This window comes from Lutra lutra, chromosome 7 (assembly GCF_902655055.1).
Source record: "Lutra lutra chromosome 7, mLutLut1.2, whole genome shotgun sequence".
NCBI classification, from domain to species: domain Eukaryota; kingdom Metazoa; phylum Chordata; class Mammalia; order Carnivora; family Mustelidae; genus Lutra; species Lutra lutra.
This window is the reverse complement of record NC_062284.1, coordinates 80685607-80701930: the sequence shown is the minus strand read 5'-3', so window position 1 is coordinate 80701930 and position 16324 is coordinate 80685607. Positions and strand designations below refer to the sequence as shown.

Genomic DNA, 16324 nt, shown 5'->3' with positions numbered 1-16324 from the left:
ACAGGAGTGACTGACTGCTTTTCTCTGAGGGTGCACTGAGCAGTGGGGCCCTGAGCTCTCAGCTCCTCCAGGGCCAGAGATTGGGAGGCTGCCATTTTCATTCTCTCCTCCAAAGCTGTACAGAAAGTTTTCAGGGAACAAAAGCTACCAAGAGCAAACCTGAGCATATTAGTTAGCCTGACCCCTGGCAAGTGCAGTGCAATTCTGCTTGGGGCAAAGACACTTGAGAATCACTGCAACAGACCCCTCCCCAGAAGATCAGCAAGAACATCCAGCCAAGACCAAGTTTACCAATCAATGAGAACTGCAAAACTCCAGTGCTGGGGGAATATAGCACATGGAATTCATGGCTTTTTTCCCCATGATTCCTTAGTCTTTCAAAGTTAACTTTTAAAATTATCTTTTTTTCTTTTTCTATTTTTTTTTTTTTGAATTTTTCTTTTCCTTTAAATATTTTATTTATTTGCCAGACAGAGAGAAAGAGAGAGAGAGTGAGTGGACAAGTAGGCAGAGCAGCAGGCAGAAGAAGAGGGAGAAGCAAGCTCTCCGCTGAGCAGGGAGCCTGAAGCGGGGCTTGATCCCAGGACCCTAGGATCACAATGCCAGCTGAAGGCAGACACTTAACCAACTGAGCCATTCAGGCACCCCTCTTCTTTCCTTTTTCAACCAACTTATTATCTTAACAATTCCTTTTTTAAAATTTAATTTTCACTTTTACAGTCATATTTTATTCCTTCATTGTAGTTAACCTTATCTTTTGTATATATATAAGTTTTTCTTTCTTTAAAATTTTGGCAGGCAGTCTCTTCTAAAAAGCCAAAATACACCCCAAAATCTAGTGGGTGCCTCTGTTTTATTCCCCAGCCTGATTTTACTCTTTTTTTTTTTCTCCCCTTATCCCTTCGGTTTTGGGTCTCTTCTGATTTGTGTAGTGCATATTTTTCTGGGGTCATTGTTACCTTTTAGCATCTTTTCTCTCATATATCTATTCTTTTCTGGGCAAAATAAAAAAAACAGAAAAATTCACCTCAAAAAAAAAAAAAAAGAATAAGAGGCAGTATCAACTGACAGGGGCCTAATTAACATGGAAGGCAGCTATGCTCACCACTATACCAACAACGCCCTAATTAACATGGACGTTAGTAAGACATTGGAACTACAGGTCAAATGATGATTATAAAGATAATAGCTGGGCTTGAACAAAGCATAGAGGATACTAGAGAATCTCTTTTGGAGAAGTAAAGTCTAACCAAGTCGAAATCAAAAAGGCTATTAATGAGTTGCAAAAAAAAATGGAGGCTCTAACTCCTGGGATAAATGAGGCAGAAGACAGAATTAGTGATATAGAAGACCAAATGATGGAGAATAAAGAAGCTGAGAAAAGAAAGATAAACAATTACTGGATCACGAGGGGAGAATCTGAGAGATAAGTGATATCATAAAACAATATAATAATAAGGATTTGAGAAGAAGAGAAGGGCAGATGGTATACTGGACCACAGTATAGTGGAGAACTTCCCTAATTTGAGGAAGGAAACAGGTATCAAAGTCCAGAAGGCACAGAGAGCCCTCGTCAAAAATCAATAAAAATAGGTCAACACCCGATCATCTAATAGTAAAACTTACAAATCTCAAAGACAAAGAGAAAATCCTGAAAGCAGCTCGGGACAAGAGGTTTATAACCTACAATGGTAGAAACAATAGATTGGCAGCAGACCTATCCAGTGACCCAGCAGGCCAGAAAGGACTGACATGATATATTCAGAGCACTAAATGAGAAAAATAATGCAGCCAAGAATACTATATCCAGTTAGGCTGTCATTGAAAATAGGAGAGTTAAAAAGCTTCCAGGACAAACAAAAACTAAAAGAATCTGCAAACACCAAACCAGCCCTACAGGAAATACTGAAAGAGGTCCTCTAAGCAAAGATAGAGCCTTAAAGTAACATAGACCAGAAAGGAACAGAGACAATACACAGTAACAATCACCTTACAAGCAATGCAATGGCACTAAATTCATACCTTTCAATAGTTACTCTGAATGTAAAATGGGCTAAATGCCCCAATCAAACTGTTCAAAATCCTTGGGATTCAGCAAAGGCAGTACTAAGAGGAAAGTATACAGCAATACAAGCCTTTTTCAAGAAACAAGAAAGGTCTCAAATATACAACCTAACCCTACACCTAAAGGAGCTGGAAAAAGAACAGCAAATAGAGCCTAAACACAGCAGAAGAAGAGAAATAATAAAGATTGGAGTAGAATTCAGCGAAATAGAAATGAAAAGAACAGCAGAACAGATCAATGAAACTAGGAGTTGGTTCTTTGAAAGAGTTAAGACTGATAAACCCCTGGCCAGACTTATCAAACAAAAAAGCTAAAGGACCCAAATAAATAAAATCATAAATGAAAGAGGAGAGATCACAACCAACACCAAAGACATACAAACAATTATAAGAAGATATTATGAGCAACTATATGCCAACAAATCAGACAATCTGGAAGAAATGGATGCATTCCTAGAGATGTATAAACTACCAAAACTGAACCAGGAAGAAAGAGAAAACCTGAACAGACCTGTAACCAGCAAGGAAATTGAAGCAGTCATAAAAAAATCTCCCAAAGAACAAAAGCCCAGGGCCAGACGGCTTCCCAGGGAAAATCTACCAAACATTTAAAGAAGAATTAATACCTATTCTTCCAAAACTGTTTCAAAAAACAGAAATGGAAGGAAAACTTCCAAACTCATTTTGAGGCCAGCATTACCTTGATCCCAAAGCCAAACAAAGACCCCATCAAAAAGGAGAACTACAGACCAATATCCCTGATGAACATGGATGCAAAAATTTTCACCAAAACACTAGCCAACAGAATTCAGCAGTACATTAAAAAGATTATTCACCACAACCAAGTGGGATTTATTCCTGGACTGCAAGGTTGGTTCAACATCAATGAATCAATCAATGTGATACACTACATTAATAAAAGAACAAGAACCATATGATACTCTCAATAGATGCAGAAAAAGCATCTGACACAATAAAGCATCCCTTCTTGATTAAAAGTCTTCACAGTACAGGAACAGAGGGAACATAACTCAGTTTCATAAAAGCCATTTATGGAAAGCTCACAGCAAATATCACTCTCAATGGGAAAAACTGAGAGCTTTTCCCCTAAGGTTAGGAACATGGCAGGGCTGTTCATGATCACCACTGCTATTCAACATAGTACTAGAAGTCCTAACCTCAGCAATCAGACAACAAAAAGAAATAAAAGGCATCCAAATTGGCAAAGAAGTCAAACTCTCACTCTTTGCAGATGTTATGATACTGTATGTGGAAAACCCAACAGACTCCACTCCAAAACTGCTAGAACTTGTACAGGAATTCAGTAGAGGGGATATAAAATCAATGCACAGAAATCAGTTGCATTTCTTTACACCAACAACAAGACAGAAGAAAGAGAAATTAAGGAGTCAATCCCATTTACAATTGCACCCAAAACCATAAGATACCTAGGAATAAACCTAACCAAAGAGGCAAAGAATCTATACTCAGAAAACTATAAAGTACTCATGAAAGAAATTGAGGAAGACACAAAAGAAATGGAAAAATGTTCCATGCTCATGGATTAGAAGAACAAATATTGTGAAAATGTCTATGCTACCTAAAGCAATCTACACATTCAATGCAATCCCTATCAAAATACCATCAACTTTTTTCACAGAAATGGAACAAATAATCCTAAAATTTGTATGGAACCAGAAAAGATCCTGAATAGCCAGAGGAATGTTGAAAAGGAAAGCAAAGCTGGTGGCATCAGAATTCCAGACTTCAAGCTCTATTACAAAGCTGTAATCATTAAGACAGTATGGTACTGGCACAAAAACAGACACACAGATCAATGGAACAGAACAGAGAGCCCAGAAATAAACCCTCAACTCTATGGTCAACTAATCTTCAACAAAGCAGGAAAGACTGTCCAATGGAAAAAAGATGGGTCTCTTCAATAAATGGTGCTAGGAAAACTGGACAACCACAGGCAGAAGAATGAAACTGAACCATTTCTTTACACCACACTCAAAAATAGACTCAAAATGGATGAAAGACCTCAATGTGAGACAGGAATCCATCAAAATCCTTGAGGAGAACACAGGCAGCAACCTCTTCAACCACAGCCACAGCAACTTCTTCCTAGAAACATCGCCACAGGCAAGGGAAGCAAGGGCAAAATGAACTATTCAAGGGACTTCATCAAGATGAAGAGCTTTTGCACAACAAAGGACACAGTCAACAAAACCAAAAGACAACTGACAGAATGGGAGAAGATATTTGCGAATGACATATCAGATAAAGAGCTAGTGTCCAAAATCTGCAAGGAACTAATTAAAGTCAACATCCAAAGAACAAATAATCCAATCAAGAAATGGGCAGAAGACATGAATAGACACTTTTCCAAAGAACATATCCAAATAGCCAAGAGACACATGAAAAGTGCTCAACATCACTTGGCATCAGGGAAAAATAAATCAAAACCACAAGGAGATAACCACCTCACAGAAGCCAGAAGGGCTAAATTAACAAGTCAGGAAATGACAGATGTTGGTGAGGATGCAGAGAAAGGGGAACCCCCCTACACTGCTGGTGGGACCTGCAAGCTGGTGCAGCCACTCTGGAAAACAGTATGGAGGTTTCCCCAAAAAGTTGAAAATAGAGCTACCCTACAACTCAGCAATTGCCCTACTGCATATTTACCCCAAAGATACAAATGTAGTGATCCGAAGGGGGGCATGTGCAACCCCAGTGTTTATAGCAATAATATCCACAATAGCCAAACCATGGAAAGAGCCTAGATGTCTATTGATAGATGAATAGATAAAGAAGATGTGGTATACACACACACACACACACACACATATATGTATGTGATGGAATATTATGTAGCTATCAAAAATGAAATCTTACCATTTGCAATCACATGGATGGAACTAGAGGGTATTATGCTAAGTGAAATAAGTCAATGAGAGAAAGACAATTATCATATGATCTCACTGATATGTGGAATTTGAGAAACAAGGCAGGGGATCATAGGGGGAGAGAGAAAAAAATGAAACAAGACAAAACCAGAGAGGGAGACAAACCATAAGAGACTCTTAATCTCAGGAAACAAACTGAGGGTTGCTGGAGTGGAGGGGGTGGGAAGGATGGGGTGGCTGGGTGATGGGCATGGGGAGGGTATGTGATATGATGAGTGCTATGAATGGTGTAAGACTGACAAATCACAGACCTGTACCAAATAATAATGCATTCTTATGCATTATATGAAATAATGCATTATATATTAATTAATAAAAATTAATCAATTAAGAAATTACCACCTGAAAAAAAATTCTAGTTTTCTAAAAAAATTATTCTTATACCATCTAGCAAAAATTGTGACAATTTGTGTTTTTAATAGCAGAATTTAATGCACCAATTAACCTGCCTATATCCTTGGCATAGCATTTTGCTAAATCTTTGCCCTATGTTAATCTGCATTTCTCTACAAGTGAAATTAAAATCCTCTTTTAATGTTTTTGAGACATGTGACCCAAACATTTCAGTCTTTGATGTTCTTAATCTAATCAGTAAAGAAAATATAAACTTGTCTAGGAAAGAAAGTTACCACCATTTTATGTAATTTTAAATTGTGGACAGGGAGGGCCAGATAGGGAAATATTTATGCTACTGAATTTAAGAAAAAGAAGAAAAAAAGGTACTATTAAATTTTCTTGTTAACATTCCCATTTTATTGGGAACTTTACTTCTATTGTACTCTCTTATATAAGAAGAAAATAAAACTTACTTCCACTGTTTGATATATTGTAAGGGATTAAGGTTGCATCCTGCATCAGTTAAAGCTTTTTTGTATTGCTCCAAATCAGCCTGAAATAAGCAAAGAATGGTATCATAAAAAATTTTACTTTTGTGAAAGAGAAGACCATTTTGTTTGTTATTATTTGATTAATCAAAAAGTTAGACCAAAGGCATGAGTTTAAATTCTAGGCACCCAAGTAGAGTGGAGTCATATTTTAAGTGAGTATGTAAGTGAGCACCTGAGACAAAAATCATATCTAATGAAAATTACCTTTGTCAGGCTCCAAAATCACCTAGCCAGTATTCTGTCATCCCTCAGTGAGTCCAACAAAGCCAGTCTTTTCCTCCATTTTTGAAATAGACTGCCTTTCCTTGGGATAAGCACTAAATGAATATCTGACTAGACAAAGAGTATTTTAAAACCAGAAACACAAGGGGACATTATGACATGACACTGACTGAAGGTAAATGTAGATTCAGGTTTTCCCCTCTCATATGCACTCTTATGGTCCAAATTCATTAACTGAGTATCAGGTGTCTTACACTTTTTAAACTATTGTTTTCTCTTTCTTGCTATTTTTGTTTCCTGATGAATAAGTGTAGTTGAATTCTTGTACTTTATAAAAGCCTATCATCATAGTGACTCCACCATAAAAATTTTACAAGATAGGCATTTAAAGCTCAACAGAGATGTTTACTACTTTGCATTTTTGGGGCTATCAGGCTGTCATAATTTGCTTTAAGCCTCTTAGTGATCACTTAAACTTATGAAAAGACATGGTCCTTACCAAAAATAAATAAAAATATGTGGTCATAATAAGGGAACATGGAATTAAGTTTTAAAATAATAAATTCTTAAGAAAATACTATAAATAGGCTATAATCCTTTATATATATATATATATATATATATATATATATATATATATATAAACCTATATATAAAGCCTGTAAAAATCCCCTAAGATACAGGTATGAGATACTCCTGAAAAGAAAACCACACTTTCTTACTGAATTAAAATAAAAGCTATATGCCTAAAATAAAGCAGAATTGGCCTAACGGAAATACTGGGTTTAGTTTACTGTTTTAAACTAGAGATTTCTGACCAAAAGAAGTGTTATGATCAAACAGACTTTTAAGAATAAATGCTGCCAGAGAAGGAAAGAAGTTTACAATTATATCATTCTAGATGTCATCTCTAAAATTCTCATGCTTGTTGCTCATCCAGTAAAATTTCACTGAGTTAACAGTAGAGAGAGTTAGTTGGTCTCTAACCCGGCAACAACACTGACACCAAAATCACCATTTGCCTTCAAAATCAATTACCTATACATAAACATTTTTTTTTTCTTCAAAAGCAACTGATGGCCTACCACATAAAATGAAAAACAACAAAATTACCCACAAAATTACCCAATCTTCCAGTGAGGGAAAAAAAATCTTTCAGAAAGGAAAATGTATCATTTTCCAATCATTCTGAGAAATTTATTGATATAGAAGTTATTTGATTGCAATACAAAAAAGTCAACTTTATTTTTCTATGAATCATATGACAGATACAAATCTGAAGTTTAATCTCATTAAATTTAAAATTACAGTATTTACATAACTTTTTGGAACTCTGAGTATTCTCTCCTACAACTGACTCCTTATATTCTATAATGAACATTAGTTTTAATAACCTTAAAATATTACCAAATTTTTACCTTAGGTTATAGATAAATTCACTGGAAGACATTAGTGGCTATAGCTCAAAGAAACAGAGCTTTTAAGATTATCACATAATAAGAAATAAGACCAATGTTTCAAAAAGCATAGCAAACTTGGCTAATTTAGTTTACAATAGCTATTTTCCAGAAATAAGAATCTTGGCCATTTGAATCCAATTTATATTCCAACAACTTAGAAGTGGTCAGACATTTCATGAGTGGATAGTTCTCTTTGTGACAACAAATATTGCTATAAAACTCAGCAATAAATAGAACTAGCCTTAACAAACTGTTTTTCTTTTAAAGAAAGGAATGAGGTAGTTATTTGGCCATAGTGATCTGGTCTTCTATTTTTGAAACAGACAAATATTTCCCCTTCTACCCAATAACTGAACAAGGAGGACATACCTCAGAGGGTGCTTGCTGTGCACTTATATAATAAATAAGAAACAGCCTCATTTTATCTTCTGGAGTTCCTGCTACATAGGGGAATATAAATAAAAAAACTTTCATAATTCTGGTTAAGTATTATAGTCAACACAAGTGTATAAAAATTTAAGGCACATAAATGTGAAAAGATAAAATATGGTTCTTGACTTAACTGACTTAAGATTATAGGCACTATAACTATAACCATGGACAACACAGATATGGAAAAAATATTAAATGCTATGGGATTAAAGGAATGGAATACAGAAGTATGTCCATTCTATCTTTCAAAATATCTGTAAGAGATTTACATTTTATATGTGAACTAAGAAAGAAAGAAAGGCATAGGTAGGGTAATCACAGAGATGGAAAGGGGATGCCAGTAATAATTATGTAAGGACAACAGATATAAAAATGAGACTGTTCTGGGAAAGTAGCTATATGGTCATTCTAGGTTTCGGGTTACAAAACTTTGGTACTTCTCAAAAGTGTGGTCACCATATAAACGTCTCTTTCTGAAGGGTACCGTATCACAAGATTTGGAAAAAGAATACATTTATATTAAAATAAACACTGTTGTATAATACAAAATATATTTGCCTGAAATTGTTTAAGACAAAACATAAAATTTCAAGGAAATTTGCTTGTAGTGGGTCTGATCTGCTACTCCTATTACCCAGAACCCAAAACTGGACAGAGAAACTCATTTATTTCCCCCTCTGCTACTGGGTGTACTCTGGTGCAAAGCACTGGTCAGAGGTAACACAATTTCACCACCAACAAATAACAATATGCACTCTCACTTCAAAGTGTGTCCTAATACTCAAGAACTTGAAACTGTTACACTTTATTATAAAATAAAAACTAGGAAAATTTTTTCAAAACATGACTAATGAACTATCGATTTTTTATATGGTTCAGAATCCAGATAACCATTCTCAAATTATCCTTATTCCCTAAATATGACAACAAATGGTAATAAAGATCAATAATGGGTTTTCCAAAGTTCTGATATTTACAAATAAATGTATCTTGGACATTTTGAAAATCAGGTTATGAAATTCAGGGTCTTGTTTAAGTCCTAGGAGAAAGCTGCTATTTTTGTTTAGCAGGTAATTTGTTGGTTGGGTTCAGGCCAAAGTTCCAACAGCTTTCTGTGGGTTGTGGCTCCATCACACTGATTTATATTTTCAAAAACTTCTGCAGTGCTACTGGGATCTGTCCAACCATCTAGTGGCCACTATGGGAACTGGGAAACTGTCTAGCCCTTCAACTCGCAGTCTTTGAAATAATACTGTTTAGGATCTAATTCACGTATGTGCAGCTCAGGGGTGAGCCCAGGAATTCATAAACAACTTTATGAGGCTGCTTTCCTGAGCTCCTTCCTCTCCGCAATCTTGGTAGTTTCCAAATCCCCTGGCTTTCCCTTTTTGATGCTCTATCCTGAAAGCTTTGGCTTTAGTTACCCTGTTCCACTGTGCATTTCCTGCAACTATGGCTAAGTAGTTAGAAGGCAAAGAGAAAAAACAAACAAACAAACAATGAGGCTTGCTGCAGGCTCTTGGGACCACTACTCCTAAAACAGGAGACAAAGACTCCCCTCCTTCAGAGTGTTAGGGGACTGTAATGCAACATCCTCAGCATCTAGCATAGCCTTTCTAATAGCAGGCACTTATTCTGCTTAAAGAAGAGAGAGCTCCCATTCTCTTCTCCAAGGAGAAACATATTTTATAGTTGCTATAGTGTTAATAAAAAGCCCTCAAAATTTCTCCTAAGGGTTTTAAGAATACTATGATGGTAAGAGTTGGAGAATATCCTGATGCTTATAATAATATTAATCACAGGGGCGCCTGGGTGGCTCCGTGGGTTAAGCCTCTGCCTTCGGCCCAGGTCATGGTTTCAGGATCCTGAGATTGAGCCCCGTATCAGGCTCTCTGCTCAGTGGGGAGCCTGCTTCCCCCTCTCTCTCTGCCTGCCTCTCTGCTTACTTGTGATGTCTCTGTCAAATAAATATATAAAATCTTTACAGAAATATTAATCACAGAGGAATCAAATGGAAATTACAAAAATGTATCCTTTACAACTGCAAGTACTCTAGAACCTCTGGCAGCCTGGATCCTTTTGTCATACCTAAGATTCCACTGGAACTGCTTCAATTTTAAGGTCAGTTTTCTTACTGAGTAATCTGATGTATCTTAGGGAAAAGTTTTAAGTAGAATTCAGAAAGCTTTTTATCTACCTGAACAATCTGCGAGTTAAAGTTTCTGACCTGCTGTCCCCATCATTCCCAAATGTCAGAAATTCCCCAATATAATAAGCTCAATATAACAACTATTAAAATCAGGAAATCAGCATCGATAAATTAGTAATAACATATAATCCTCAGATGTCATTTCAAGTTTCACCACTAGTCTGTAATATCCTTTATGACAAAAGGATCAATTTTAGAATCATGTGGGATATACAGCTGCCACACAACATACAGTTAACTTCTTCTGTATGAAACAGTTCCTCAGTCTTTCCTTGACTTACATGGCCTTGATGTTTTAGGAGATGACAGGCTTTTTTTTGTTTTTGTTTTTTTGGCAGAATATCTCACAATTAAATTTTGTTTGATATTTCCTTATGATCACCTTTGACTTGAATATCACAAGGGAAAACTATATTCTTTGTACTGCATCTTTGTACTGGATGGGACATTATTTCAATATGTCTCATTACTGATGATGTTCACTGAGATTACCTAGTAAGGGATCTATCATACTTCTCCACTGTAAAGTTAGTTTTCTCTTTGTAACTAAGAAGTATTTTACAGGGAGGTAATTTGAAACTAAATATCCTGTGAAACTTCAACATTCATTTACTATATCTCTGTGGACTGATGGCTTCCTATTTCATTCAGTGAGTTATAATCTGTTATCAACATTTATTTTGATACTCATGATGTCATGATCTCGCCACTGGGGGTCTCTTCAAGCTGACTTCTGGGTCTCTTTGACATGTCCCATCACTTTCTGAGTATATTCTTTGTTTTCTGACACAACAAACTGTTCTAGGCTCATTTTGTATTTTCTCTGCCTACCTCAGCCCTGGAATCAACTACTTCTCCAATGAGTAGAAAATGGTATTTATAAGCTAAAATCTTTACTACTGGAGTATTGTTACTCCACCCCTGCTTATTTGGCTGGACTAGGGAACACATATAGGTGTACACACCTATCTGTATTTATTTCTCTGACAAATACGTAGTGAAAACACAGGTCTACAATGACACCTTAATTCCAATCCAACATTACAGGGCTCATTATATTTTTCTCCCTTTCCATATTTATAACTTCCTTCCCTGACAGCAGGAAACCTAGCTCCTTTTGTATTATCTGACATACACATTTATTTAACCAGTCTGTGGTATGTAACAAATTTCCTATCTCTGCAGCCATCCCCTTGCCTGCATGGACGTCCTCTCACTCCATTTGGGCTCTGATTCCCTACAGTGGACTCACTCACATGCCTGGCCACACTTATTACCCCACTTAGATTGATGCTGGGTTGCTCCTGTGTATAGTCACCTTCCTCAATCTGTTAGAGCTTTTTTTCTTTTTTAAGATTTTATTTGACAGACAGAGATCACAAGTAGGCAGAGAGGCAGGCAGAGAGAGAGGGGGAAGCAGGCTCCCCGCTGAGCAGAGAGCCCGATGCGGGCCTCGATCCCAGGACCCTGAGACCACGACCGGAGCCAAAGGCAGAGGCTTAACCCACTGAGCCACCCAGGCGCCCTGTTAGAGCTTTTATATACCATGCTTTCACATGTGGATACTCTGCTCAATTCACTGGGGGCTTTGACACTTCATGGTTGATCACCAGTCTTCCCTCTACCCCACATGTGGTTGCCCTTTTCATCTTGCTCAGGTTCCAACATCTTGTTCTGGGCTAAAGTGGCACCAGACTTCCACTCTGCATGAAGGCCTACCTTGTTCTGCAATTCTTAATGTTTACAAATAAACCAAAAAAGTAAGGGAAAGAAAACAGGAAGGGTCTCATTGTTTTTCTATCAACACGTTTATTTGCTTCAACTTTACTAAAAACTTATTGTAAATAATAAGGAATAGCTCTGAAGGGATGGGCTTATATATTTTGCATTTTTTCATTACAAATGCAGGAGGTTGAGCTCCACATTGGTGCTAGATATCACAAGTGTAAATACCTTCAAAATGCTAGGTTCTCACACTACAAATCTAGCTTCTTAAAAGTGTGAGCAATATTTACAGCTTCTTAGAAGTTTTTAGGAGTAGAATCTCTAATTACAATTTGTATTTTATTATTTTTCAACTTGGAATAAGGTCTAAAACTCATACCTAACTCTAACTCAAAAACCATCATCATTCAGCTAAATAATTTGTATGCAAAATATAAACTGAACAGCTTATATACTTTTTTACTCATTTTGGAAAAGCACTGAAATTTGAATTGAAAGCTATTCTGAAATGATCAAATCTCTAAAGTATAATTTTAGTATATGTGCTGCCGAAGCGAGCACTCTGAAGTATAATTTTAGAGGCTAAAACCTATGTGGATCCCATGATCATTGTAATTGAAAGCAATAATTACAATACATTTTTTAAGTACAAAGAATCCTATCTTGTTTTAAGAAAAGCTAACATATAAATAGTTAAATGCAAATATAAAGGGACTGATTTACTTTCTTCAAAAGTAAATTCCCTAAATATTTAAAACAGAATTCAGTTTTAGATATATCTTTTTAGGAAACTCTTTAGGGTTAAACCAAGGTAATTAGAAAGTATAACACTTAGAGACACCTGCTTTGAATGTTATACCTTTAAAAATCTTCCGAAAATCAGCAGAAATTGAACTTCAGATATATTATCACATTAAATAAATGAATATAACAAGTTCTTAAATACCATGAGAGAAAAGTTCAATAAAATAAAATGCAAATCATTTTTCCACTTTAAGAAATGCTTTGCTACAAACTTCTCAACAGAAAATAGCTCATTTAGTTATCTCATTATTAGCATGGGTTGTCAGAAAAAAAAATAATTCTATTCAGATATTACTTAAATTGAAATGCTGGTTTCATCAACTGTGAATCTTAACAGTAACCTTGAATTTATGGTACATACCATCAGGATCTGATATTATATCTAGAAGAGATTTATCCAGAGTAGTTTTGCTCATTATTTTTTCTTCGTATTCAAAATATACATCTAGTTTTCTTTCCTGTTTCAAAATAAATATTAGATTAGGCTACATCAAGTAATAAAAACATACTAAGGGCCTCTCAGCTTACAAGTTTCTATTTTTTATGATCAATTTTTAAAAACAAGCATTTTCTAATAGAATTTATTTTCAAAGTTTCTTACTTTTGATTACTTAATGTAAAAAATTGCCTATTTTATCATATCTGACTTATAAATTCAGAATTAATTCTGCATATTATATATATAAATTAACAAAGAGAAAAATCACACCAATCTCATTTACTATATTAATTAGCAACTAGCATATAAATTATATTGTATTCCATGCAAATTAATGTCAGGTGGTCATGTTATGTTTACTTTTTTAGTGCGCAAATCCATACATTTTCAACCTTAACTACTAGACAGAATATTACCCTAAATAATTTTCAGCAGTTTTTAAATAAAACTAATTTTCCTATTTAATACTTTGAAGTTTTAGGTAACGGAAAAGTAGTCAAACTTAGCTTTTCTGTATGATACCCCTTCTGATTTAAAATTATTAAAATTATCCAAAAGAAGTTAAAATGTTAGGTTCCTCCAAAGTAAATAAAAATTATCATTACCGAGTATCTACTAAATTATGATTCAATAATACCAAAGAGAAAAGAATATGATTTTTATTGAAAGTGTTCACAATCTAGGTGGGAGTAGAAATCATTCATGAAATAAATTAGAATACTCAGAGATACCAATGAAGAACCAAACTATAAACATAGAACATAAATATATTAAGCTAAAATGATAGAATGAAATAAACAGTTAACCAACTGTAGAGAAGAAAGTAATGTATTTTGACTTAAGTTTCGAAAGTGATTTGGGGACATGAACAGAGTTCATGTCAGTGAAATGGATCATACCATGGCATAATCAGTGCAGAATTCTGAATGGTAGACTAAGGAGTGATTTCATATATAAGGTAACAGAAAGTCAGTCAGAGTCCTTCAGTCCCATCCCCCCGCAGTGGCACACAAGGCCAGAGTTTTAAGTAGATGAAATACTTTAAAATACTTTAAAAATCAAAACAACATATAAAGGTGTATTTTGAGACCTGTCCTCACCCATCTTCTCTTCTACCCCTATGCCTATGGATATTTACTTCAATTATTTCTTCTATAGTTGTCCAGTTCCTTTATACAAAATGTAAGAAAACAGGGTCTATATCCTAGTATTCTGCTTTCTGACACAAAGGGAATATACTATATTCTTCTGTTCCTTGCTTTAACTCAACAATCTATTCTGTATCAATACATAGGGAATTCCCTTGTCAGTCAACTCCTGGTAAGAGTATAATAAACGCTGTAAACAGAGTTTTCCTTCTTACAAATCTTTTGACCCTTCATAGTGTTCAGGCACTATTTTAGCTACTGTATAAAGCTACTTTCAGTACCACAGATTAAGAGGTGAAGTCCTAGGAATGGAAAAATATAACACTAAAATGGACAAAAGAAATAGAAAAGAGATCCTAGGAAAGAGACCATGATAGTGGCTGTGGGAATGGAAAGAGACAGATATGTAATAACATATGAATGGATATTCACATATCCACAATGGATATTCACACAAAGTAGTGAAAAAAAGTCAAAGATAACTCCAGGGGAACTAGGATGATGGCAGTAGCAACTATGTTAATGTGAACTGAATATTAGACCGGAAAAGGCTAATTATCTGTAGAGTGAAGCCAGGAAAGAGGAGGAGAGAGGTGATAAAACTGTATTAAGCTGACTTTCAGGCCCTCACAATCTTCTCTAGCCAACCTTTTCTGTTTCACCACTATTCACTGTATTTAGTTTCCTTTAGTCACATCAAATAACCTCACTTTTCATTAAACATCATGTATGCTTTTAGTCCTCTAAGCAGAGGCTTGGGTTATTCTCTTAGCTTTTTAAGAATATATTCCTTCTTCATTACCTGTGCAGTGAATTCTATTCATTAAGGATGAGCTTCTCTGCAACTCTCTTCAATCTCTATTTCTTTCTCTTCTTGCCCCTCCCTCAATCTCCTTCTTGGCTAGAAGAATTTATTATTCCCTTGAATGTGTACCATCAGCATCATATATACCTCTTCATAGTATGATCACACTTTATTACTCTTCTTTGTTTACATCCCACCCCTCTAGAAATTGTTTAATCGTTTCACCCACGGAGTCTAAATAGCACCTGGCTGATAACAAGTACTTGACAAAGTATTTGTTGAATTTCTCAACCAAGAGCAGGACATACACAGATCAAGTAGTCATCTTTAGAAGTCATGAGAGTAGATAAATGAACTTCTAGAAGTGAACAATGCAAAGAATTGTCTTTGGTGATGTAATATATAAAATTAAGCATTCTAAGGGCCATAACGGACTTTAATGTCTGTACATACAAATCAGGGAAGAAACATGGTTCATTAGATTTGTTTTGCTTTCTTCTTGATATTCAACATACTTACATTTAAAGTTCTAATAAGCAATTGAAATAGAATCCAAAATAAGTTAGTTTGACTAATAATGGATAGGGAGTTTCTTTTGGAGGTGATGGAAATGTTCTAAAAGTACATTTTGGCTGTGGTTGCACAACTCTGTAAATATACTAAAAACTAATGAATCATACACTTTAAATAGGTGAACTGTATGGTATGTGAATTATACTTCGATAAAGCAGTAAAAGAAAAGTAACTTAGCACTTTAATATACCAATTCCCATAAAGGAGGGAACGGAGCAACGTCCAGATTTTCTAATCTGCATATGAGACCTAGTTTATGTCCAGGATCTATTTGTGCAAGGCACTTTACTTGCAGCTATGGTTTTCAAATGTTTTTAAACAGAGAACCTCAGGACCCTCTATCTCAAACCATATCTTCTGCAGAACCCTAAACATAAAATAGATATAAATGACCCATCAAATGTCCTTATAATGATCTAGAGTACCAGTACTAGTGTTTAAAAACTACTAATTTAGATAATCTCATTTAATTCTCCAAGTAACACTATAAACTACGAATAATTAGTCCCATTTTAAAGATGAAGAAACAGACACACAGAAACATATATTTATTCAAGGTTACCAGAGTAGAAGTAGTAGAGAGTTGA

The 16324-nt window shown here is 35.3% G+C and overlaps 1 protein-coding gene across 1 annotated transcript in view; it reads right to left on the bottom strand.

Moving 5' to 3' along the window:
* The window catches only part of SCFD1 (sec1 family domain containing 1), a 107325-nt gene that overhangs the window by 34863 nt on the left and 56138 nt on the right, over positions 1-16324 (bottom strand). The window contains exons 15-17 of the mRNA XM_047737274.1: positions 13134-13230; positions 7972-8042; positions 5843-5922 (exon numbers count right to left, since the gene is read on the bottom strand). Coding sequence (XP_047593230.1) covers positions 5843-5922; positions 7972-8042; positions 13134-13230 — 248 coding nt within the window. The remainder of the gene's footprint in view (positions 1-5842; positions 5923-7971; positions 8043-13133; positions 13231-16324) is intronic.